The 27,142-nt window shown below is 43.3% G+C and overlaps 1 protein-coding gene across 4 annotated transcripts in view; it reads left to right on the forward strand.

Annotated features, from left to right (window-relative positions):
* Window positions 1–1,809: 1,809 nt before the first annotated feature.
* The window catches only part of BAG1 (BAG cochaperone 1), a 32,778-nt gene continuing 7,445 nt past the window's right edge, over window positions 1,810–27,142 (forward strand). The window contains exons 1-8 of one of the 4 annotated variants that reach the window (XR_014710186.1): window positions 1,810–1,931; window positions 9,678–9,806; window positions 10,614–10,696; window positions 12,447–12,560; window positions 14,839–14,946; window positions 15,123–15,274; window positions 19,385–19,450; window positions 26,256–26,296. Coding sequence is in view for 2 of the 4 variants with exons in the window: in XM_084618783.1 (XP_084474909.1) it covers window positions 1,889–1,931; window positions 9,678–9,806; window positions 10,614–10,696; window positions 12,447–12,560; window positions 14,839–14,946; window positions 19,409–19,450; window positions 26,256–26,318 (582 nt within the window). In the remaining 2 variants the exon portion in view is untranslated. Of the gene's footprint in view, window positions 1,932–9,677; window positions 9,807–10,613; window positions 10,697–12,446; window positions 12,561–14,838; window positions 14,947–15,122; window positions 15,275–17,841; window positions 17,925–19,384; window positions 19,451–26,255; window positions 26,319–27,142 lie in introns of those variants that run through there. The other 3 variants (XR_014710187.1, XM_084618783.1, XM_084618784.1) reach the window with 3 other exon arrangements.

Here is a 27,142-nt window from a genome sequence, read left to right on the forward strand (position 1 = left end):
GAATTTTTGTTCCATTGTTGACCAGCTGTATTAATTTCCATATTTATTATGGAGACAGGGAGGGGAGATAATTTTTTATTGGAACAACTTCTGTTGGTGAGAGACTATTCATTAGCTTGTATCCCTCACTAAAAGAAGTTGGTCCAATAAAAAATCTTTTCCCATCTTCTCTCTAATATTCTGGTTCCACCACAGCTACAACACTGCATACAATGCATTTTAATATGAACATTTCCTTCTTATATTTATAAAGCACTTTCCCATTAAAGTAAGTAGCAGTATGGGAAACGTTCCCTGCTTGCCCTAGTTTAGTGGAAAAAGAAAACTCTGGTTAGATTTTTAACAGTAAATTTTAAAAAAAATAGAGGGCTTTTAACCCCTCCAAGGTGCAGGGCATAAACTAGTTTCTGACTACGGGGCTTAGGAGGAAACCTCCTGGGGACATGTTTATAAATGCCAACTGCAGGGTTTCTTGTACCTTCCTGTTAAGTTGCTGCTACTGCCTGCTTTTGGAGACAGGATATTGGACTAGATGGATTGCTGGTCAGATCTAGTGTGGTATTTCCTACGACTGCTGACAGATCAGGTTCCTTGGTGTTTTTCAAAAAGTTATCCATTTGTTGTAGTTTAAGTGCTAAAATAGTAATGTCAACATATTTTTTCCCAAGTTGCTATGAAACTGACTGTTGGTGTAATCATACTTGCACTCATACTGCAGATACTCCGAAGTGCTTTTCTTGTCTGTAAATGGAAATGCTCCTAATAATGAACATGCCTGTTTCCTCGGGGCAGTAATGAACAAAAGCAAGAAGTGTACAATTACATATTCCTGCCATTTAAATTTTATAGTGGCTCTCATTCAATTTTCAGATTTGCAGATGCATAATTCTTTGCATTGATTTTTAGGTTGGCATAGGGTACCCTTTTGCTCTCCTAGTTAGGTGTATCTCAGCCTCCCTAAAATGTGAGTCTCCAGAACTTTTTTATAAAATTGATTTACACTTTTTGTGGACATTTTTCCAATTTTATTATTACAGTGGTATTAACTCTGTAAATGAAGATTAGAAAAATTATCAGTGTTACAACTTCACCTTATTTGAACGTTTCCTGTACACTGCACTGATAAAATACAAAAAGATCTACTAGAGAAGGTACCAAAGGGGTCTCTGTTCACAGAGTGCAACAACCTTAGGATGCCAGTTCTAAAAAAGTGCAGAAAACAAAAGTTTAACATTTGTAGGCCACAGCTCAGGCAAGCACCCCCTGAACTTTAACTACAGCCTGATCTATCAGCCCTGGGGCCCCAATCCTGTGAAGATTTAACCCCGTGAGTGGTGTCATTGAAGTGGATAGGATGACACCATGTGCACAGTAACACCCCAGAATTGTTGAAGGACTGAGGCCTCGCTTCCAGGAGTCCTGGGGCCTCTAACGCGGGGCTAGAGCATCCCCCCCCCCCCTTCCCTGCTGGGGCCATTAGCCGACGAGCAGCAAGCGGAGCTGAGGCGGCCTGGGTACGTGCGCGCCCCGCGCACTCGGAAACGGAGTCAGGCGGGGCCCAACGCATCAGGAGCTGAGCGCTAAGAGGGGAGGACCCGATTTCCACCCCGGAGAGCCAGGACCGCCCTCGGCCGGCTCCTGCAAAGCCCCCCCGCGCTGTCTGTGCTGGTGGGGGCGGTGACGGACCCGGAAGCGCACCGCTGCCCGAGGGAGGCGGGCCCGTGGTGGTGGTGGCGGTGGCGGGGGGGGGCCGCGCGCGCGGACTCCTTTCCGGTGGCCCCAGCGGCGGCTTCTGCTGTTTCCCCGCCTGCGCCGCAGCGCTGTTTCCGGCGCGCCCCGGAAGCACTTGGTGGCGGCGCTTCCCTGGGAAGGCGGCGGCCTGGCGGAGATGGCGTCGCCCGGGAGCCCGGTGACCGTGACCGTCACCTACAGTAAGAGGCGCCCGGGGAGCGCGGGGCTCAGAGGCCGGGTCTTTCCTGGGCGTCGCTGGCTGCGGGCCGGTGTCTCTGGGGAGCCGCCCCGGCCACTCCCCCCTCGCCCGGCCCGGCCCGCTCGGGTCCTATGGGGGGGCGAGTCCCGCCTTCGTGGCCGGGAAGGGGAGCGCTCGCGCCCCGCTGCCGCAGCGGCCTCCCCAGCTCTCAGGGCCCGGGGCCGGCGATGTCCGTTCCCCGCGGGTTGGAGCCGGGAGCTGTGGGCCCCCAGCCGGGTCCCGTGTCCCTCGGGACACATCGCCCCCAGCGATCAGCGCCCCTCTCTGGCTCAGAGTATCCCTTGCGTGCGTCCGACCCCGTGTGCCCGGCCTGTGGCTCTTGCAGCGCTGAAACGACAAATCCCGCAACCCCACAAGGGCTTTGAACCAGCCGCAAAAAATCCTCTTTGCTTTGCCTTGATCTGAATAGCGCAGTGGCAGAAGCCCAAATTTGGGATCGTGGTTTCGTTGTGTTAGGTGCTCTGTACTCAAGGAGGAAGAGAGAGTCCCTGTAATAAAGATCTGAAACAAAACTAATAACCTGATCCTGCAGACTCTTCTGCCCATGTGCAATCAAACTAAACTCAACATAGGTAACATGGGAGTTAATGCTCTTTTTTCTGAATATATGCCTAGGCAACTGACAAAAACAAAATCAAGATCTTTTTGGAAAATGTGTCAACAGTTTTGATGTATTTAATAAATACAGGGAGGCCATATGGTCTTGTGGATACAGCAACAACTACCTGGATGAATTTGAGTATATTGCTTCACCTATCTACCTGCGTTTCATTGTCTGTAAAATGAGGATAAAGATATTGATCATCCTTTGTAAAGCTTTTTTAAGAGCTATTGATGAAAAGTGCTATATTATTATTACCTATACTGTGAAATACCTACACAGGTAAACAGTACTTGATTTATGGTAGAACAAGAAATCGGACGAGAAAAACTCATAAACTTCCAAGAAGGCTGATGTTCCTCCTGACAAAAAGGATATAGTAGTTCATCATTGTAGTACAATTGTGCAGTGATCTAGATATTTAATCTATTGACAGGAGCTTTTTGCTGCAGTTTCATTCTTGTTGACTTTACCTCATGTTTACAAAGTAGGGCCCCGATCCTAGTGTTGTAGGTGTGTGTGTAAGTGTCTGACAATAGCAATGTTGTGTTTCTCTCCCTGCCTTTTATTTGTTTTTAAATATCCTGGATTATAATCTGTCTAGGGCAGGATTGACTCTCTCTTTGTTTACTGCCCAGAGTAATAAGGCACAAATTCTGATTTAGCATTGTAACGGAATGGTGAACCATATTATACTAGTCAGCCACGAGGAGTATTAAAGGATCTTATAGTGAACATATCTGGTGTGTATTTCTGAGAAGTAAGCTCTCTAGTCAATATATATCTGATACAGAAGCCTGACCTTCTAGTAGCAGCCTTGCAACCTACCATGTATAAGTACATGGCAGATGTCAGAAGTAAACTAGTGCCAGAAGAGAACAAACAGAAGGAATAAAGCAACAAAGATTTCGGAGAGCAGGAACAAAGCAACAAAGGTTGCAGGATCTCATCAGTATGGCTCTCTTCAATGCCTCACAGAGCTTCTGCTTTGACAGGCCTTCACAATGAACAGTCTGGAAGCAGCATTTTACAGGATTTCAGATTGCTGCAGACCTCCACCAAGAAACTAGAGCTATTCAGTTAGCTTCTTTAATCTGTGCGATGGGGAAGCAGGCAGAACATATCTTTAAATCCTTTGACTTTACTGAAGACCGTCACAAAGATGAGTGTGAGAGGGTTCTGGCTATGTCTGATGTATACGTTGTACCTCAAAGAAATGTAGTTTATGGAAGAGCATGTTTCCACCTGAGAATTCAAAAACCAAGGGAAAATGTTGAATATTTCATAAGAGCTCTGAAACTGCAAAACTTGAAAATATCAGAGACAAGTTGTTTTTTGGGTTAACAGATAAAAATCTTTCACAACATCTACAATTGAAGATAGACTTCACTTAGTCCTAGCCACTGCTATGTAGATAATAAAGTAGCCTGAACTAATCAAACAGCAGAACAAAAGGCAGGAACAATTTCAGAACCTGAAATTAGCTTAGAAGCTGTAAACAGACGCTTGAGTGCTAAGAGTCATTATCATAAAACACCTGAGGAAAGGGGAGAGAACTCGCAGGCTAAGGGGAACAAATTCCAGCCTACATGCACAAGGCCTGGAAAAAAACGTATCTCAAACTGTATATGGAAACTAATTGTGAGTTGTTTTTTATTTCTCCTTTTTTCCTGGGTGGGCAGGTTTCCCTGTAACATTAGCATGTTTGAAGGCAGGCAGTCAAAGCAAAAGGCTCCAAGTTGAATGTAATATCCCTACTGATCAAAGTAATGATCAACAGATCTTGTTAATTACATGTTTTTTATTATGGAATAGAGAATGGCAAGAAAACGGTATTAAAGAGTTAACGAGTGAGTTAGTAGGAAAAGTGTGACTATGAGAGAGCAGGAGGGGAGATGAGATGAGGCGCAGAAGGATGGAGAAGAGCATGGAGAGTGAATTTGTCAGCAGGGACTTTGAGGAAGTTGGGCAGAGATGATTGGAATAAACAGCTAATCAGTAGACGGAAAATAATGTGCAGAGGCCAAGTTGTAAAATACGATCTACTGACATTATTGTGTGTGGTGGGTGAGACACAGAGGCTCCAGTTGAGCCTCTCCCTGTATTGCTGATGCCCTGGCTATTAGCAGCATAAGTGTCTCTTTGTTCCCATGGGCTAAAACCCTTGATCTACTTCTCCCAATCCCAGGTAACTGGATGTGGCTTTTTGGGGACTCTTGCCAGTCAAGTCTGGATGAGCCTTGACCACAGTCCTCTGCTACTCTAGGTCTTAAAATTGTGTTTAACATACGGGAAATTCAAGCAATTCCCTGATCATGGAGAAATATAGAAATTGCCAGGCTGGATCACAGCCATGGTCAAGTTAGTCCAGTATATTGTCTCTTGACAGTGGCCAATACCAGCTATTTCAGAGGAAGATACAAGAAACTTTCCAGTAGGAACTTTAACATACATCTCTTCCAGGGTATGAATATTGCTGTCTAATCCATGTTTGGTTGGCTCTTATTTGCTTCACCATTGTTGTCATTATTTTAAGAAATTTATAGTAGCCCTTTAAATTGTTCTTACCTGTAATATAGAGGAGCAATTCGTAACTGCACAATGCCCTTGCTTTCAAAAATTACACTACACTGAAAACAACCAGAGGTCAGCCAATGTCTCTGACCACTGCAATCACAAGAAATTGATTGTGCAGGATATGGCCAATTTCATTTTAATTACACTCACAAAAACTGGGTTAAATGGAACCTTATTAAGGTTGCGAGGTAAAGCACTCAAAAGTAAGGAATGTCAGAATTAAGATTGCCTTATTTTGTTGCCTTGTAAGTATGCATTTTGATAGTCTTTAATTACATTATCACATACTGTTTTTTCTCTACTTGACCCGTGCCTCCTTCAGTGCACAGGGTGGACATGATCTGGAGATAAATCGGGGTTCTTTAGTAAAGAAGGCTGTTAGCTACAGAATCACTGCCACATTTGTTGCAGAAATTGGAAGGTGTGTACGTATTGTGGAATTGGGGGGGAAGAGAGGGGATGATGGTGGGCCTAAGCCTGACCTTAGCTAAAGGCTCTCCCCCTCATCTGAGGGGAGGGACCAGTGGACACGGCCACAACTGAATACTGGAGAAAACAAATGGAAAAAACAAGGATGGGAGTGAAGGTTGTAGGGAAAAAAATCAGGTAACCAGAAGGGGACACAGAGCAGAGATCCCCCCACAGTACTCACTGCTCCAAGGCATCCAGAGAGTCAGTGGATACCACCCACAGGAACTCTGGTCAGAGGTGGAACTGTACAAGTGAACGGAAATAGGTCCCACAGTTGCAGAGCACCCCCCTTGTCCAGCTTCCTTCACCTGGTCGCCAGCAGGAGATTGATAAGGAGGTCCTGCGAGTTTGTGGGGCCACAGATGTGGTGTGCAAAGATCAGGAGGTATGGGGAAAAATGCAGCCAGAGCCTCAGTAAGAGATTCTGGAGGAGCTGGAAGAGCAGCTGTAACCTGACACACTCCATATGGGTGTGCGCCAAGGTCTCCATCTTGCCACAGAAAGGACAGGTGTCAAGGGAGTTTGTGAACTGTGCCAGGTACACACCTGTGTTTATGGCTTCATGAAGGAGCCACCAGTTGATATCCCCAGTAGGCCATGGGACCAGCATGGTGTACAGACTGCCTCACTGGCGTTCCTCGCCCTCCTTAGGTAGCAACAAGTCCCGCCATTTGGTGTTAGGGTGGGACACGAGGGCAAGGAAGTGAAAGTATGAAGCATGAGCACATGGAGATGTTTCCTAGGCATGGTTCAGAGGTGGATTTGCTGGCTGGTGTTCAGACAACTTAGGTTGCGTGTCTGGGGCGGCCTGGGAGGCTTGTGGGGCAGGGGCCTGATGACAAGTTCCAGAGGGCCTGGGGTGAGAGGCAAGTGGGGAGCAACCTCCTGCAGGACCTGCTCAAGGAAAGCAAGAGGCAAAGCTGCCCTCACCGCCTGGAGCACACGACAGGTGACATAGGGTGGACAGCCCCATGCAATGGCTAAGCGCTATCAGATACCTTTGATCATAGTCCAGGAGGTCTCCAACTTTGGTACCAGCGAGGACCAACTCCAGCGCACCAAGGGGGTCTTCATCACCTGCACACACAGGAAATGGTGCCAAAAACAGAGACTTCCTACCCTCCCAGCAGCCAGGAGGTGCAGGAGTGAAACAAGAAAACAGAGATTGATATAAAAGACAGAGCCACCAGGAAGGAAGTCCAGACAAGCACTCTTCCTTTTCCCAGCAGCTGGGAAGTAAAGAGTTGGCTTCTTACTTGGGCTTTACCCTGGATAATTGTGTCTCCCTCATACTTCACAGTGGACTATGACTAAGGTCTGTGTCTTTCACAGAGGTCGCAGAAGTCACGGTTTCTGTGACTTTCCATGACCTCTGTGACTTCTGCAGCGGCCAGTGTGGCTGCTCAGAGGGTGGCCCCAGGGATAGCCACATCGGCTGCTGTTGGAGTGGCCCTGGGGACAGCCACACTGGCGGCTACTCAGGCGGCCCCGGGGACCACCCAAGCAGCAGCTGATGCAGATGGCCCCAGGGACCACCTGAGCAGTGGTCCCGGGGGTGGCCGGAGCAGCCACTGCTCGGCGGCCCCTGGCAGTGGTCCCGGGGGTGGCCGGAGCATCAGCAGGGGGGTGGCCAGAGCAGCTACTTCTCGGCAGCCCTTGGCAGCTTGTGCCACTGACCCCAGGACGCCCCCCCTTGAGCAGCAGGCCCTCTGGAACACCCCACTCAGCAGTGCCTCCCCTCCCTCTGTTAAGATTTAGTCAGGAATGTTTATGGTATAAGTCATGGACAGGTCACTGGCAATGAATTTTTGTTTATTGCCCGTGCCTTTCCATGACTTTTACTAAAAATACCCATGACTAAATTGTAGCCTTAACTATGACTATCAGGTTTAGTCCTCTGGTTGTTAGGTGCCTGGTAAAAGTTAATGTGAGGGAGTGACAGAAGGTATGTATGAAGGTGTGTGCACACACAAGGGCATAGGACGGGCATAGAAACTGATGGGATAAAGTAGAAAAGAGGTATACAACACAATGTATAAATTATCTTTTGATTTTTCCATCTTGATGCATCACTTTGCATTTGTCCATCTTAAAATCCACGAGGCATTGCCTAGATCTAATTTCTTAGTATTTGAATCTTTTTTTTTAAGATAACTACCATTTAAGGTGTGAACAATTTGAGAATCATCAGTAAATGTTGCGACTCTACAGGGACAGCTGTACTTTAGGTAATTAGTAAACAAATGGACAAGCAATAGCCCCAGTTTTAACCCAGGTGGTATTTCACCTAGTCACTTCTCTCCACTGCAGCCTACTCCCATTCACAGTGAATTTATGATTATAGCCATTTAACCAATTTGCTGCCCAATATGGTATGGAGTGATGATAGTTGCTAAGGTCTTGACTGCATTTCCATTGTAAGCCAAAATTTAGCCATTGCCCCTAACACCCACAAAGGTAATTTTGGCCTAAAACAAGTCAGATCTGGAACCAAGCTAGACTTTTTTGACTAAATTTGAAATTACCTGGAAAAAAGATTCCTTAATTTGATAGACTTTTTGAACACCTGTATTTTTAGGCTATCTTTTTTACTACTTTTTAGCAAATAATTGGCAAAGAAGGCGAGAAATAGAACTTATTTTACTGGATTCCCTAGCTGACACCACAACCCAATTTTGTGGGTTAAAGTCAAATTTCAAAAGTTACCAACTTTTTATTTTGAGAATGTTGCTGGGGTTTGCGAGTAAATAACTGCTGAAGAGACCACTTTTCTTTTAAAATAAAAAAGCAAATCTTTAGCACTCTTCCTTGCAGAGGTAGATCTAAACAAAAAGTTTTACCTAATGAAGTTAATTGTGGAGATGGTTCCTCTCTTTCTATAGATCTGTAGAAGCCCATAAAAAGGGAGGAAATGCCCATCCTGATTTTCTCCCAGGCCCCTGTTTTAACCGATGTTCACTCCCTGTGAACCTCCTGACACCGATGGGCAGGGAGTTTTGTTCTGCAGACCTTAGAATCTAGATCCATGAGGGTGGAGGGTTGGAGAAAGCAGCAAGTATGGAAGAGGAGAGATTAGGGGGCATGTTCCTCCTTCCTGAGGATTTGCTGAGGTTTGCAAGAGATGAGCCCTCTGAGAGAGCCAGAGATACCCTAAAACTTTCTGAGCCTTAGCTGACTTTTAGTCCCCTATTTTGGGATTGGCTAAGGAGCCTATGTAAGCTCATTGGAGCCTTCTAAGATTTTGAGTGGGGCTTGATATGTCTTCACAGCATTGCAGGGGTGGACTTGGGTAAACCTCAATGGACCTTATATGGATGAGGTTTGCAGTTTTTCACAGGTGCTGAATATGCTGCTCAGGTTCAAGGGGAAGGAGTGTGTCTGGGAGAGTAAAGGAGGGAATCTTCATTTCCTCTTCTAGGTGGAGCAGCCAGGGGAAGTGGGGAAGGAGGTGATTGCTCCCCATGCATGAGGGCTAGGGAGCAGTAAAAGGAGTAAATAGGTTCTTCTTTGTTTTACTGATTCCCCAAGCCTGTTATCAACATTTCCTCCCCTTTTTGTAGACCGTAAGAGACCCAACAGGTTTCTGGACATTACAAAGCCTGCTGAAAAGGAGCTATATTCCTGTGCCCTTCCTAACATCTGAAGAACAGTAGCCATGATTCTAAAGACTACTGAAGTTCTGATGGGTATGACGTTAGGAAGTCTGAACTATCAAGGCTCTCTTCTGTGGGATGGTGGCTGGGAAAAATATTTAGCTGGAGACTTTTGACCTGTAGAACAAAGGTACATTGTCCCTCCCCATCCTGTGGACCTCCTCCTGTTAGCAGGAACAGGGCTCCTCACTTGCACAGCCTATGATCATTTAAAAAAAATGGAGAAAATTCAGATACAAAACTTCATGAAGTTAAGGCTGTAGACAGGTATTTGTGGTTCCAATGAAAGTTGCCTTTCAAGATTATTAAAATTAAATATTAGACTCATTCAGCCTCATATTTTATAATTAAGGTTAAACTTAATTGTGGGTTGTCTTTTTTTCAGGTAATGAAAAACACACTGTTCAGATTTCTTCTCATCAGGAAGACAGTGAACCAACACTTCAAGACATGGCTCTGCTTATTGAACAAGTCACTGGGGTTCCAGTTCTTTTTCAGAAACTGATATGCAAAGGTAGCTAATATTTAAAAATGTTTTTCTCAGGTATCCTAGATTCAACATTAAATGCCAATTTTAATTCAGATGGGGATTAAGTTACCTATCTCTTCACTGTTCATTATATTAATCATATAACTTTTAATTCTCTTGTCAGTCCTAGAAATGGCCATGAATAATATACTGTTTTGACATATTAGGTGAATGGATGAGATGGGATGGAAGCATAATTAATTATAAGACTTCTGGATTTTATTTGAGTAGGCTTTTACCAGGAAATCAGTGTTAAAGTCAGTTTCATACTTACTAGTATAAAATGAAACCTGAGAATTGTTCCTGCTGCTTTCAGTCTCTTTGCCAAGTCCATCAGCTGTGAGCCAGTTTCACATCTACGAAGCAGTGTGACTCATGGGAAGGGGTGGGTACATGGATCATCCAAAATACTGAAAAATAACCACTGGCAAAAAACGAAAGGCTTAATGAATATTTATTTTGTAAATTTGATAGTATAAATGGAAATCCCTGGAAAGCAAAATAAATATTTTCTCTCCTTACTTCATTTGCTATGGTACTTTTCATCTAATTCAGCTTGAAGTGTACACAATTTGACTCAGTTCCTTTAAAAAGCATACTAAAATGTTGGAATTTTTTTATTCAAAATGAGTAGCTTATTTCAAAAGCAATTACTGAACAGTGTTAAATAGTCATTTATGAAACGACAAAGCATTTTGGACTTCATACCCTAAAGCCAAGTTAAAAGCACTACTTCTCGTTTTTCAGATGGCTTGTAATTCATAAAAGAATAATTGTTTCCTTTTTCCCTAGGAAAGTCCCTGAAGGAAATGGAACAGCCATTATCAGCACTTGGAGTTAAAAATGGTTGTAAAGTTATGCTGATTGGGAAAAGGGTATATGTCACCTTGTGAAGTCTCTTCCTTATATCTGTCGATATTCCTGTTCAAGAGCTTAATTGCTGCTTATGGTGAATCTGCTCAAAATGAGTATCAGTGTAATGAAAGACAAGTGTACTGTGTACTTACGTATTTCAGTGTGCACTCTGTGTGTGCATCTGGCGGTACACACGCTTCTTCATTCTCGTGTCCTACAACTCATAACTCTATGCACCCTGCGCATTTTTTTGAAGCTGCATCATATGTAGGGCCCTACCAAATGCAGTGTCCATTTTGGTCAATTGCGTGATCATAAGGTTTTTAAAATAGTACATTTCATGATTTTAGCTATTTCAATCTGAAATCTCACTGTGCTATAATTGTAGGGGTCCTGACCCAAAAAGGAGATGGGGCGGGGGTTGCAAGGTTTCTGAAGGGGGGTTGCAGTACCACTACCCTTACTTCTGTTTTGCTGCTAGTGGTGGCACTGCCTTCAGAGCATGGTCTGGTATTGCCACCCTTACTTCTGCTCTCCTGCCTGCAGAGCTGGGCCCTTAGTCAACAGCTGCCATTCTCTAGCCTCCCAGCTCTGAAAGCAGCAGCGCAGAAGTAAGGGGGGTATGGTATTGCCACCCTTACTTCTGCGCTGCCTTCAGAGTTGTGCGCCCGGCCGACAGCCCCCGCTCTCTGGCTGTCCAGCTCTGAAGGCAGTGCAGAAGTAAAGGTGGCAATGCCTTGGCCCCCTAAAATAACCTTGCAATCCCCCGCAACTCCCTTTTGGGTCAGGACCCCCAATTTGAGAAACGCTGGTCTCCTCTGTGCAATCTGTATAGTATAGGGTGAAAGCACCCAAAAGGCCAGATTTCACGGGGGGAGACCAGATTTCACCGTCTGTGATGCGTTTTTCATGGCCGTGAATTTGGTAGGGCCCTAATCATATGGTGAGCCCCTGCCTAATTTGTCATTCTACCAACATTCCTCTTCTGGATTTCTGCTCTTTTCTGCCCTTATTGTTCAGAGCCTTTGTGCAGAAAACTAGCTGTTGGTATTGACTCTGCTGTCACACATTTAGAGTGAATAGGGATATGATTATGTCACAGTGGTCACCACTGTCATAGAACCCATTAATTTTTCCATTTATATGATCCCTGATGCTGCATTTTAACAACCTGTTAGTTTGCATTGATTAGCAGTTGCTCATTAATCATTTGTTAATTTGCTTTAACCTAGCCATGTTTCAAAGAGGACTAGAACAAAGCGAACTAATGAACTGGTAATGCGTGGCTGCACCATTCACATGGATGCACCATGTCTGTGCTATGAATTATGCATAATTTTACCATGACAAAATCATATCCCTAACAATGAAGTGGCACCTGGCTTTGTTGTTGTCACCAGCAGCGGGCAGGAAAATTGTTGATAGTAAGGAAGTTAAGCTTTATCATGAGGCATTAATATTAGTAAAAACTATAAATTCTTTGATCCTTGGTTGGTCTTTCCCTTCAAATTAGTCTCTTACTGTATTTATGTGCAATATATCCATTGCAGTAGTGAGTATATTCATAATTGAGCATTATAAACTGAGTTTATTTGATTGACTACTCAAAGTTGGCAAGTTGATGATGCTGGACATATGACAATAAGAGATGTTGAAAGCGTTAGTTTTTACGTTAAATGTTATCCCATTATCATTTTACTCAGATAGGTTTGTGACCTGATTGATTTCAAGGTAAATATTTTATTTTGTCATTTTTTTAAAACTATGCAGAATAGTCCAGAGGAAGAGGTGGAATTAAAAAAATTAAAAGATTTGGAGAAGTCAGTGGACCAAATTGCTAACAAATTGGAGGAAGTTAATAAAGAGTTCACAGGCATCCAAAAGGTAAATTATTTTCTTGTCCTTGCGTCTCATATATTTGTATAGTATACTCTCCCTACTTCAGAAACAACTACCATGTAATGTATTCTGTCTTTCCAGTGATGTTTTGGTTTTTCACCTCTTAGCTTCACAGGTGACCTGTAGAAGTTTTCTAAATGCTATACTTATTTCTGTGTTCCCAAAAGAGGGGAAAATATGTAGCTATTGTTGGAAAAAGTAATTAGTACTGTATATTAAACAAATTATGTCCTTTAGATCCAGAGATATATGAGCAATAATAATACTTAGCTCTTCTGTAATGTTTTCCATTCAAAGCAGTTTTTCTGATTCCTTTGCCACTGAGTGACATCACAAGTACCAAAAAGAGAGGGAATGAAAATATAGGTGCAGAAATGATTGATTCTTTCTGACATCTGTTTAAGTTGCTTGTGATGTCACTGGCATAGAAACCAGAAAGTCTGCTGTTCAGATTTTTCAGGATTTTAAGAAAAGTGGTTATTAAGTGGTCTTAATTTTGTTGAAATTAATTAATTGCAATTTTTTTAAGTAGTGGCATCAGGTTATTTTTATTGTACAAGTCCTACAAACCCTGACTGAGTTTGGGGGTCTATTGTGCTAGGACAGGGGTCGGCAACCTATGGCACGGTGAAGAAGCTTGGTCCTGACGGTTGCTGCTGCAGAGCAAGCAAGCTCCCCCCTCCCCCGCCTCTTCCCCCAGCGTGCTGGGTTCCTGCCCCTCCTCCTCTCCCTCCCTGCCACCGATCACCTGATGGCCCTTGCGCGGGAAGGGGAGAAGCAGAGCCGTAGCGCGCTTGCTGCTCCGGGGAGGAGGCGGAGAAGAGGTGGGGGTGGGGCCGTGGGGAAGGGGGGTGGAATCAGGGCATATTCCCTCCTGCCCCCTGCCATGAGCCGCTCGGGGCAAGGAGCTGAGAGCACCCCCAGCCCTCTGCCCTGACCTTTGCACCTCCCCCCACACACCCAGCCCTCTGCCCTGACCTCTGCATCTCCCCATGACCCCAACCCTGACTCCAGCACCCCCACACCCCTTTCTCTGACTCCTGCACCCCCTCACATGCCCTCTGCCCTGACTCCTGCACCCCCCCACACATACCCAGTCCCCCCACACCCCATGTCCTGACTCTCTTTCACCCCCACATTTCCACCCCCACCCTGAGCACCAAATGGGAGCTCCTGCACCCCACCCGCCCACACACACACATTCCCACCTGCACCCCTCGCACTAAATGGGAGCTGCCCAGGTAAGTGCTCCACCCCCAAACCTCCTGCCCCAACCCTGAGCCCCCTCCCTCATTCTAGCTCCAGCCAGACCCTACACCCCAACCCCCAGCCTGCTCCTTCATCCCCAGCCCTGTGCTCAGTGCACTCCCACCCTCAGCTCAGTGCAGAGAGAGAGGAAGAGAATGGACTAGAACCAGGGAGAAGGTAGGTACCCACTCTATATGGACAGGGCCGGGATCCCAGACAGGCAGCTGGCTGAGCGGGGCTGGCAGCCGGGACCCTGGCTGGCAGGAGCCAGCGGACGGAACCCCAGACTGGCAGTGGGCTGAGCTGTGGACTTGCAGTGGGCTGAGGGACAGGACTTGTCCTTCTCTTGCATGGCAGCGTAGGGGGTGGGGGAGATCAGGCCCGCTTCTGAGTGCCTCCCACTGCTGGGTTGGGACCTCCATAGTTACAACACTGTGAAATTTCAGATGTAAACAGCTGAAAATGTGAAATTGACCAATTTTAAAACCCATTAAATTTGATAGGGCCCTATTCATGTACTCTGGGCAAAAGTTGGCAAAATAATGAGAACAAAGTGGTGTGTGGATTTAGTTGCATGATTTCTGTCAACAATTCTGGAAATCATGTGGCTTCCTGCACTGCACGGGGACAAACTTAATATCCAAACTAATATTTGGCCAGACCACTGCTTCATGAAAGCTATGGTAGCTATGCTGTTGTTAAAGTTTAGGGTCATTATATTGATTCACTTGTTTTGATGTGGGTTGTTTATTTGGGAGGACATATATAGAACAACATTAATATTTGAAAGGGGTATAAGGGAGAATGAAAGGTAGCCTGCATTTTGGGCCTTCTACTTTCCCTTTTATTTTAAAAAGGGTCACTCTTCTTAAATTGAAAGCTTTTATTCCTCTAATGATAAAATCATTCAAACATCTAAATGAAAATTTTTGCACCAGAATTTATTTAATTCATATTTAAATAGCAGCATGTATGTTCTTTGGAATATAAAGTAATTGTTTTTCTTTTCATACAGGGCTTTCTAGCAAAAGATCTTCAAGCTGAAGCTCTTAACCACCTGGACAAGAGGATAAAAGGAACTGCTGAGCAGTTCATGAAGATCCTGGAACAGATAGATGCCATTGTGAGTAAATAGTCATACAAAGGGGTTGTATATTCCTTAAAACAAGCTTTTGGTTTGTTGCCTTTTTTTAAGAACAGTTTGTTCTCTATATATTTTTAAATACTAACAACAAATTAAATTTGGTTTATTTTGAAAAACAAGTTAATTGGTTTGCTCCCTTTTTCTTCAATATCCAGTTCTTTTTCCTGTATGTCTTCAGTGACCTCTTCATTTTGGTGTCCATGGCAACTCCGATTTCTAAATGGTGACATTAATGCCTATGTATGCATCCCCATAATACAGAAGAGCACCATATTGGGCTGCAGCCTGTTATGTCCACATGAAATGGGTATCCTTTACTCAAGTTTTACCCTTTTTCATTTGTCCTGCTAAAGCCTATTAAATTAAAATATGTTACAGTAACATTAAGGGTCCAACAAAAACTAGGAAGACGCTCTCCTCCTAATGCTTGTTTGGTGGTAGGGAAGGCACAAACAATGGTGAGCCTTCTGGTTAGTCAAACATGGATTTATAATTTTTGTATTTAAGACATTTGCAAACTAGGACTGGACTGATTTCTTTGGACTATATCAAGGTACTTGTATAGCTCATCGTTGCAGAATCTGAGTGTCACACAGCCATTTATGGATTTTATCCTTATAGCACCCCTGTAAGGTAGGAAGTACCGTAGTATACCTTCACCCTTACAGATGGGGAAGTGAAATACAGGGTAGACTAAGTGACTTGTTCAGGGCTACACTCTGGCTGAGCTGGGAATTAGACACAGGTCTCTTAATTCACAGTCCAGTGCCTTATCCACTGGATCATGCTATCTGGAAGAGTTCCCTTCCCTCATATAACTGTATTGCATACCATATCTATTGTCACCTATAGTGTGTTTTGCGATGAATTTGCACAGGGTGGGCCCTTACACTCACACAGAGCCCCATCCATTTAACAAGGGCTCCACGTGAGTCTAGGGTTCTCTGCCTGTGTTGATCCAATTGCAGGATCAGGGCCTTAGTCTCTTTGTAATAATGGGTTGCTGGTGTAAAGCCTGGGAAAGAGAATCCACTTTAAAGAGGTGCTTTAATTTGGCCCCCACCCTAATTCTGCCAGCATATGTCTGTTGTGAGGACTGAATAGGATTTTTAGGAAACTGATTTTTAGGTGACCTTATTTATTGCTTTTGTACTGCCACAACTTTAACAGAGATGTAAATTTTGAGGTTTTGTTACCAACGGCATAGTTTAATTTCTAGTACACCACAAAATGATTATTAACAGTATTAAGTACACTAATTTCTTTCTATAACAGCTAAAACATTTAAAACTCAAAAACCAAATCTCCATTTTTTACAGATTCTTTTATCCCTTTTATGTGTAGAATCTTCCACAGGGGAAGAACCTTGGAACAGGGAATCAGTTTTAGGTGGCAGATTTCAAATCCTATAAATCCCCAGGTCTCAGTATCTAGTGGTGATGATGACAATGACTATAATTAAGTTAGTCAGTGAGTTGATGTTGCTGCTGTCGTGCTTTTGTGCCACGTTCATAGCTCACTGCCATGCTAAGTAAGTTGCCAGGTGCACATCCAGATAAATTGGCAACATTGTCCCATCAAAGCATATTTCTGATGGTCTATATATAGACAGTGACTTCTGTTTTAAGTAGATTTTGGGCTATTGCTGAACTAATTCTGTCCCCTAATCAACAGTTTTTAGTTCAAATTCAATTTACACCATTTCTTTGTCTCGGTGTGCTTTCTTTCAAAAATAGTTGATATGTTAATAACCTTCCTGCCACCTTCCATCACTTCAGTCTAAGCACAGCTCTTCAAGCCTACCCTGCAATGGCCAGACCGAGGAGGGAAAAGGTAGTTACTCTCCAAGACCAGTCAAACTGTAGCTTCTTCTGAGATTGCCCATCAAGGATGTCATTTGTACTGCTGATGCTTGTGCTTTAGAAAAAAGGCTGAAATCACAAGTTTAATTCATGTAGGACATGGAACAGCTGTCAGACTGTGTCAGTTTTTGTTCAGGGCTAGCCTGGATTGGATTTTAATTTGATTTAGAGGTGAATGAATGGCTGTATATCTTGAGCCATCTAATCCCCAACTTTCATATTTTAATATAAAAGAATTAGAGTTACACAGTAAATGCCAAAGCCAAACAAAAAAGCTACCTTCAGGTTTTTTAGCCTGCTACCTGGCTGAGAATTTACATCCTGGATTGGCCAAACTAGAAACAAAGGTTTCTAGTATGGGTCCCTAATTTCAGTGAGAGGTTAATAACCAAAATCAAATGTGACCACATGGAATGCACTCATTCTGTCCTTCGAACTTCTAGATAGTAGTCAGCAAAATATCTTCTTCTGCTCTTTGCAAAAACTACTTTTAGCTACTACCTTGGAAATTCACTCTCACTTCATGGCCAAAGTAGAAAACTTCCCCTCTCTCTGATATACAATATTATGTACAGCATGTCAGACAGGGGACTTTCAGCTTCAGTTAGGGCTATAAGATTTTAGCGGTTTTACAAAGTTGGTGATTTATAGGAAGTATTGAAGTTTCTGTTTTGAAGACTTCTGCCTACTGTGGAGGTGAAGCAGTCAAAGTTAGAATGATAGTTGTAAAGAAAAAAGTGATCAATTACAATTTACATCCTTGTTGTTGTTGCTCATTATTTGTATTCTGGTAGTGTCTAGGAGTCCCAGCCATGAACTAGGACCCCATTTTTTTAAAACACAGTATAAACTAAACAAAAAGATAGCCCCTGCCGCAAAGAGCTGTTAGACTAATTTCACCTGTCATGAGTTTTAAGTGATATATGCAAGTCTATATTTTACCCATCTTTGCTATGAAATTTTAATTGCAAATTCATAATTGGTTTCTGATGTCCTTGACCTGTTTAAAAAGCAAAATAAACAGAAATGTCTCCATGGATGCATGGAAGACATTTTTCTCCAGGGTGGACATACCAGCTATAGTGAGGACACAGTTCTTATCTTAAGAAGACAGAAAATATTAAAACAAATTTACACTCTTAAAAGAAATGGATTTGATCAAGAAAATACCAACTTCGGGGAAAGAGTGTGATTTACACGTAGCAAGCTCCGTATTTATCTGCTTTAAGGTAGCAAAAATGAGTCTCTTCTCTCTCCCCCCCCCTAATTTTTAACCCATGCTGCAGTTTTCACTTGATTCAAATTCTAGATATGTTCATATTAAATACTGATTACTTTGGCAAACACACCGAGGGTTAAAAAAATATATTTAATATTACAGTTAGGAAACATTTGTTAGATGTATTACAGTTTACTGGGAGCACAGACATTTCATGTCAAGATGAAACTTTGTTTTGTCCCTCAGTGCTTAGAATGATGCAAGTTTATTTCTGAAGCTTTGTAAATTTCTTGTTTTTCTTAATTGCAAATATTTACTTTGTAAGCATTCCTTGGTGTATTAATGTGAATAATAAACATAAAACCAAGAATTTGGGGGAGAGTTTAAAAAAGTACAAATAGCAGGTAGGCACCCTTGTGCCTTCAGAAATCTCCCTCTTTATATGGTAGTTCATTATTATTATTTTATTTGTTTAGTATTTAAGAAGCTGCTCAAATATCTGCATAATTATTAGAATTGGGATTTAATGATGTGGTGTGCTTATGCAACTTACTCACCAAACTTAATGGCACAATAAGATTATGGAGGGATTGTTAAAAGAAGAAGCCAACACTTCAATACTATAAACTTCAAAGGTATTATTATATTTAAGTAGCAGAAATTCTTTAGTATAGATCATCTATGCTTACACTCATTTACAAGCTTTACAAGTTCTTTTTAAGCATTTGTGGAACAGAAATGCTAATTTAGAGAATGGAATTGTAAGAAAAACATAAAAATAAAATTTCCACATGATTCCAAGACCTATCACTCCCAAGACAGATAGTAGTCATGAATATAAATTTGACCAGCAGTTAGTACATATCTATTAACTGGGTACACCTGCATGAACTGATATAAACCCTGCTCTCTGAATCCAACCCAACACTAAGAGGTGTATTCTCCTCTTGCATTGAACTCTGGACCTGATCCATTGTCTATTGAAGTCTGTGAAAAGATTGTTGAGATTATTATTGGGATCAGGACCTCTGAGGAACAAAAGTTAATACATTGCTCTTTGAAATTAATGCAGTTTAGGAGAAGAGAGGAGAAGGAGACAAAGAAACAACAGAACACACAGAACAGAAGCTCACTGTACAGTATTGGAATACATTATGCAGTAGAAAGCATTCTTTAGCCCAAGCACTGCTCTGCAAGAAATGCCACCACCAAAGCTCAAAGTTCACTTGGTGAGAGAGTCTTGCATAAGCACTGCCTAGGGTTAGGTTAACTTTACTATTAAGCTTGATTTTAATTAAATATTGAAATGTTATTGTGACTTAAGGTTTAATACCAGCTTCATCTGTTAAACCCTGAATAGTTGGACAACGTATTCCTGGAGAGGAGACGTAAACTGACTAAGGTAAAACAGAGAGACTCTGGGATTTAATTTCAATTTAAAATTCTTACTCTTCATTAATCTACCTGCAAACCATTCTTTAAACAAGTTGGCAAGTTACGACACAAAGAACTCTAATTTCGCTCCTGCATGGTGCCCTGTTGAGATGTCAGTGGGTCTTTGTAGAAGCACAAGGATTTGTCTGTGTGGATGCAGTTACAGAACTGGGGCCTAAGACTTTAAATGTGTAATCTCTGAGTGGCTCCTTTAACTGAGTTAAAGTTCTCCTCCAGTTACCAAAATTCATAGTTTTATAAATGGACATTTTGCTAATTCCTATTTTAATTTATCAATGACAAACCAAACTGGGATCAGATACCTTTAAACAAACTTCCCTTCACCATCAATAAACTGTCAAGTCTATTCTAATTACTGTAGATAATTACTTCTGAAAATAATTTTTCAGAGTGTAGAAAACACTTCCCTGGGCAAAAGGCAGATCTCCTCCCTCTTGTAGAAAGTGTGATCTGTATTGGAAGCTCTCTGCCAGTCTGCAGACACAAGAAGACCTTGTAAAGCAACTAGCATGTTGTCTTATTTCCTATTTTTCTTTGTAAATTTGTATAATTATTAAAATCTTTAAATTATTTTGCTTGTCTAAATCATGGCATCCCCAGGGCACAGTAAGAACCTCTGTGACAAATAATGGAATCTCATTCTGAATTTGAGAAACAATTAATAATTAGGTTTACCTGATCTCTGTTTCTCCAGATTATAATTTTTAGTAATTTGGGGATAAAATTGGTTTGGTACTGAACACCCTGACTCATGCCTCTTTCATACCCTCACTAGATATGGTATTTTTATTACTAAAATGGTATTTCATTATAGAAAATCAGATGGAAGAGTGTGTGCACTTTCTTTCAGTAGAGTTGGAAAATTTCCTACCACAAAATAAATCCACTAGAAAACTTTGCTCTGAATTTTTTATAATAAAAAGATAACTTCAACTTCTGTAAGTGGCAGTTATATAATTTACTCCAAAGGCTTTAGTTTTGATTTAACATTTATTTTGTTGGTATTTATTTTGGGGTTTAGCATTGATGTTTGAACATGTTGGAGTTTTAAAAATTATTTTTTCATTGTTTCATAATGTCCTCAACACATTCAATTTGTGAAAGAAAAACAAAGTAGACTTCCCTTAGTCAGCCTGCGTCATTGGAATAGAAAGATGCATGTTAAGGGAGTTGCAATGAATAAGGGCTCATTGCAATACATTGTACTGGGCAATATGTCATTAATTGCTTTAAAAGAAAATCTTGGTGAATAAAACTTACATATTAGCTATTACAAGAGATTGGTGTGACACCTAAAATGATAAGCATTTGAAAAGTCAGATGTTGGAAGGTGGACATGGAGTGGGTTGATAAAACTATTATGAGAATGTGTTTGACCTCCCAGTATTGCTTCTTGGATTGAGTTACGTAGTTTATATTGTCAGATATTTACAAATTGTGCTAGTGGTTGTTGCCCAGGGCTGTATGATTATGTGGAATCTCTTCAATTACTGGTAGAGATACTCCTGAATCGGCTCTGTGCTGTAAGTCTGAAGGAACCGAGGTCATGTAAGGCAGATAAAACCAACCAATTAGATGTAAGGTACATTATAGTGAGAGAGATTAGACACTGGGAACCAGTGGATTCATGGAATGAATGGATATGTTTTCTAACAATTGTATGGTTTATCACTCCATATTAGGCGTTGAAGGAGGGAGATATGGAGGACTTATGGATTGTATTATGACAGGACTTAAAAAAATTAACTTTTCAGAGGCAAGTAGGAGAAATTCTCTGTTTGGTGCTGGGTGGCGGTAGTGGTGATCACCAACTTCTAAAGAATTTAAGCTTTCGTTTAAAAAAAAAAAAAAAAAAAAAGTGTCTATCCTGATGGTTGCAAAAGGACTTTCCAAATGTGCACTGCTGCAGTGCTGTCTTCCTGAGTCTGCAGATGGACATCTGTGGTGCCTCTGCTGCTGCTCATAGTTTTCCTTACCATCGGAGAGAAATTAATATTAACATTGATGCTATTCTGAGCCCTGTGGGCAGCACTGAAAATTGACAAGAATTATATCAGCTTTAAACTGCTGCAGCTTGGGAAAGCCTGAGCAGTTATTGACGCTAAAGTGGTAGAAGTCCCCACCCCCCAAGTCAGACTAGGAAGGGGCTTAAGTAGCAGAAACAACTTCCACTTAAACAGTTAGGGATCTCTTAAGGTGATATGTGGAACAGAGAACTCCTTACCTGTCCACCAGCCAGGGGGAATGGGAGTGAAGGGGATTTTTTTCAAGAGACTGATGCTAAGGAAGAAACCTCAACAGATCCCAGTAGCACAGCCCTCCTCTCTCTCAGCAGGGGTATATGTGTGGAGTCTGGGTGGTGGTGTTTCTAGTAACATTCATAGCGTGCTAAACACTGCACTAAGACCAAAAAAAAGGCACAGTCCCTGACCCAAGAGTTAACCCTAGACTTCACTGGTGCCCCTAACCCAACTTTTTTATAATGGCCTCTGGCGTGTAGGTGTCTGGTATATTTTCAACTCCTATAGTAAATGAAAACACAGTTTAAGAGATTGCTCATTAGGCTAGGGATAAAAGAAAAGATTGATCCTTCCCTCTTCTTGTGGCCTACTATCCTGAAAGTCTAAGCACCTGCAGGTCGAAAGGGGAGGCCTGTCTGCTTAGCACATCTCAGACTCAGGTCCTATCTTCTTATAACTGTATATGTGATTGTTATTGTCAAAGTCAGATTCAGGCTCACATAATTTGTCAGGCTCACATAATTTGTCAGACCACTCTGTTTATTAGCAAAGCGCTTTGCCAATGCACCCAGATATATGTGAGCCCCTCTCTGAGGCTCATGCTAACTTATTTATACAATTAAGCCAAAGTCTATATTTCAACAAACCCTTCAAGTAGCATTTCTTTAATGAATTATAATTTCAATATAATTCATTCTACTTTCACAATCCCTCCTTTTGGTCAAGCTACACAATGACCAACAATTACTGGGTTGCACATATCAATCGTTCTTTATCTCTTTATCTCAGTGATATTTAAAATCATCAAATTAACACTCTGGTTTGGGGCAGCTATCTGTTTAGCATGCCTGACACAATTTTGGCTACAACAGGAAAGTAACTGAAAACATAGAAAAATTATTAGGATTCCAAACTGGAGAGTTAGGGCTCCCTGAAACAACCAGTTTCATATGCCAGAGAAATTGAAAACGTTATTTAGCCACTTCCATAAAGAACTTGGCTCTTCGTGGGGAAGATATGCGATTTGTTCTAAGTGGCTAGCACGATCTATTACCTCATTGGTGTTGTCTGGTATATACACACAGCAGTCTTTTCCAATGAGAGCACAAGTCCCTCCTTTTGCCGCCAGCACTATGTCCATAAGGGCTAATGGTAAGGCTACTGGCCAGCTTAATCCTGTAGAGTCACAAATTTTAGCAAGCTTATTCTTAAGTACACCATTTCGTCTTTCAACTGCACCTGCACTCTGTGGGTGGTAGGGACAGTGCAACAGATGTTTGATATGCAATATACGGTCCAGGTGTTGAACAAGTTGTCCAGTAAAATGTGTACCCCGATCACTGGACAGAGTAGCAGGAATTCTCTTGGCAGGCATAATATGATTTAATAAACATGGCAACAGACAGTGAGTCAGCCTTGCGACAAGGAAAGGCTTCAATCCAACCAGAGAATAAACATACCATAACAAAATAAATTCATATTGTTGACACTTAGGCATTTGTACAAAATCAAGTTGCCAATGCAAGAACGGTGCTTGAGCCAGGCCCTGGAACCCCTGGGCCACTTTTACAGGTTTACCAATATTATGGCTTTGGCAAATGGTACAGGCTGCACAGTGGCAGGCTGCAAAAGAGCTAAAATGGGGGGGCCCACCATCCTGTCTTAGTTACAGCAGAGACCATCCCCTCCTTTCCGACATGCGAAACACTGTGTAGCAGGGCAGCCAGAGACTGGTAGAGTGAAAAGGGGGCTACAAAGGAACCAGTAGGTGAGCACCAAAAAGAATCGGGATGTAGAGAGCAACCCTGGTTCAACCCAGGATTCTTTCTCGGTTTCTGGGGCAGAGTCTTGGAGCAGGGTGAGGTCAGTGAGGGACCAGGAGGGTAAGAGGCGAGCGGAGAACAAGGGAATCAGACATTTCGACTAGGCGCGCTGCAGCAGCCACAGCACGCAGGCAGGGGGGTAAGCCTTGGGCAACAGGGTCTAAAGTGGCAGAGAAATAAGCCACTGGGCGGTTCTTTTCTCCGTGCATCTGAGTGAGAACTCCAAGTGCACACCCAGATTGTTCGTGGCAGAAAAGGGTAAAAGGCTTAGAATAGTCAGGCAGCCCTAAGGCAGGGGCAGAAGCCAAACCCTGTTTGAGGGAAACAAAGGCAGAATTGGCCTCAGGGGGCCACGGCATAGGGTCAGGCACAGAGAATCGCGAGAGTTCCTAGAGAGGTTTTGCAAGGGAGGCATATTGGGGAATCCATTGTCTGTAAAATCCAGCCATGCCTAAAATCTTCTGAACCTGGCATGGGGAGCGGGGTCGGGGAAAGCTAAGGATAGCTTGGACACGGGTGGGAGAAAGTGCACGGGAACACTGGGAGAGGAGAAAGCCAAGATATGTGACAGAAGCTTGACAGAGTTGTAGTTTAGAGCAAGAAGCTTTGTGACCCTTATTTGCTAGGGCAGTAAGGAGCACTAAAGAGTCAGTTTCAGAGGCAGACAATGAAGGGGAACAGAGGAGTAGATCATCTATATATTGGACTAGTGTGGACCTGGACGGGAAAACAAGGTCAGCAAGGTCTCGGGCTAATACTTGGGAAAAATATGACTGGCTTTCAGTATACCCCTGGGGCAGTGTGGTCCAGGTGTACTGTTGCCCCTTGTAAGAAAAGGCAAACAGGAACTGGGAGTCAGGGTGAACCGGGACAGAAAAGAAAGCAGAGCACAAATCAACAACAGTAAAACGAGTTGCATCTGGTGGGATAGAAGCCAGAATCTTTGAGAGGGGCAAGTTTTGATTCTGTCCACCTATGATTTGCCTCTTCCCACCACTGCATGAAACAATCAACCTCTCCTTTTGCCAATTTAGTTTTAGGTTGGCCGAGTTTGTCTTTTAAGACGTCTGCTCGGTCTTTGTCCCAAGATCCTAACAGTGGCCACTGAATTTTGGGATTCTCCTGAGTTAGCCTAGACCATTTTTCCAGAAATTTACAGGAGTCCAGGCTCTTCCTAAAATACATAAGATGAGCCAGCATTCCTTTAGGGAACTATGCCAACTCACACGTCTGGTTACCCATACAGGAAGACTTTACACACCAATCACACAAGAAGGAAAGTCAGGTTCGTCAGAGCGATGCGTGGTGCAACACACAAAAGGAGCCCACAGGCTATTGCCTCAATCGCCCTTGCTTTCACACCAAGGGTTTTACCCAAGGCACGGTGCGGCTGCGATTGTGCAGATTTCACTCACTCAGACCGTGGGGACAGGAACCCTTTGGTCAGCCGATCCCTGGACGGAGACGGTGCCCAGACTCAATCACACCACAGGGAGGACGGATAGACACAGAGACAAGACTGTCCTCAGTCTGGACAAAACACAGAAATAATTACCTGACCAGATTCCTGATGTCAGATCCTGGGATCCCAACCAGAACAGAGTGGGAACCAACAGGTTCGATGGCGTAGACTTCGCTGTGGTCATGCACCCTTCCGTTCTGGCAGAGGACCGCTCGGGCCAAATGCCCAGGTGCCGGCTTGCCATGGCCATCCTAAGAACAGTCAGGAGTCACACGGCCCCAGTGAAGATGGTTGCCATCTCAGTGGAACCTCCAAATTGTCAAAGTCGGATTCAGGACTCACATAATTTGTCAGACCACTCTGTTTATTAGCAAAGCGCTTTGCCAATGCACCCAGATATATGTGAGCCCCTCTCTGAGGCTCATGCTAACTTATTTGTACAGTTAAGCCAGAGCCAATTTAACATAAGAGACAAAAGGAAGCAGAAACTGACAAATATACAGACATATCTTATTTGCATACTAATGTTTACCAATCTCCTAGCTCAGTAGGAGCTCTAAGTTAATTAGTTTGAGGACCCATTGTCTCACACTCCTTAATGTTTCTCTTCCTGACAACTATATTTCAACAAACCCTTCAAGTAGCATTTCTTTAATGAATTATAATTTCAATATAATTCATTCTACTTTCACATTATTCACCTACAGCTGTACCAGTTTTTCCTGTTACTTAACTTTGTCCAAAACTGTACCACGTTAATGTCAATAAAAGCCCTGTTTAATGGCCCCCTCAAAAGTACAAAGCATTTAAAACTTGTTAAAACAGACACACAAACTCAGCTAGTGTAACAAATGTCATGAGCAGGGAAGTTGAAGCAATATAAATGAACAAAGGAATGCCCAACAGGAAACTTATGCCAGAAAACACCAATTCACATTTGTTAATTCCTGTAAATAAGCTTCAGAGAATACCAGGCATGTAGCTTTAAATGGACTAGCTGTGTCACTGAACCTTTGTTATTTAGACTTTTGGAAATGGATTCCTTTGAATCCCAGTTTAAGTAGACATGCCATTATCACTATGCTTGTTAAAAGAGTTCCACTGTGTAATTGAATATGTGTGTGTGTGTGTGTATATATATATATATATAATACAGATTTTTCCTTACGTTTTGTACATTGTTTTCAAGATGAACCAACCATCAAATTGTTCATTTATTTACTGCAGAATCTGCCGGAGAATTTCAGTGATTGCAAACTGAAAAAGAAGGGGTTGGTGAAAAAAGTTCAGGTGAGTCTTGCATTAAATAAATTTTGGGCACTTGCACAGCAGCAGTTTGTGTGATCTAATAAAACAGGGGCGGGCAAACTTTTTGGCCTGAGGGCCACATCGGGTTTCCAAAATTGTATGGAGAGCCAGTTAAAGGAGGCTGTGTCTTCCCAAACAGCCAGGCCCGGCCACCGCCTCCTATCTGACCCCCCTGCTTCTTTCCCCTTGATGGCTTCCCTGGGACTCCTGCCTCATCCAACCCCCCTGTCCCCTGATGGCCCCCCGGGACTCCTGCCCCATTGACCACCCCCGGACTCCCCACCCCTGACTGTCCCCTGCTGCCCCATCCAACCCCCCGCTCTCATTCCTGACTGCCCCCCCAGGACCCCTGCCCCATCCAAGCCCCCTGTTCCCCGCCCTCTGACGCTCCAACCCCTATCCACAGCCCTGACCACAGCCCCTGAACTCCCCTGCTCTCTATCCAACTCCCCCTGCCCCCTTTCCCCGCTGCCTGGAGCACCGGTGGCTGGCGGCGCTACAGCCGTGCCACCCAGAGCACCGGGTCAGACCGGGCTCTGCAGCCCTGCCTCCTGGAGCATTGCGCCAGCAGTCTGGCGCGCTGAGGCTGCGGGGGAGGGGGAACAGCAGAGGAGGGGCCAGGGACTAGCCTCCCGGGCAGGAGCTCAGAGGCCGGACAGGAGGGTCCTGTGGGCCATATGTGGCCTGCGGGACGTAGTTTGCCCACCTCTGTGCTAAAATAAAAGGCCCAGGGTTAGAGCCCAGGAGATCCCTTGGATTTCCAGGCTTTGGCTGATCTCTTGTAGGGATGGGTTATCAAGCCTCTC

This window comes from Lepidochelys olivacea (assembly GCF_965140295.1).
Source record: "Lepidochelys olivacea isolate rLepOli2 genome assembly, chromosome: 2".
In the NCBI taxonomy this organism is placed as follows: Eukaryota; Metazoa; Chordata; order Testudines; family Cheloniidae; genus Lepidochelys; species Lepidochelys olivacea.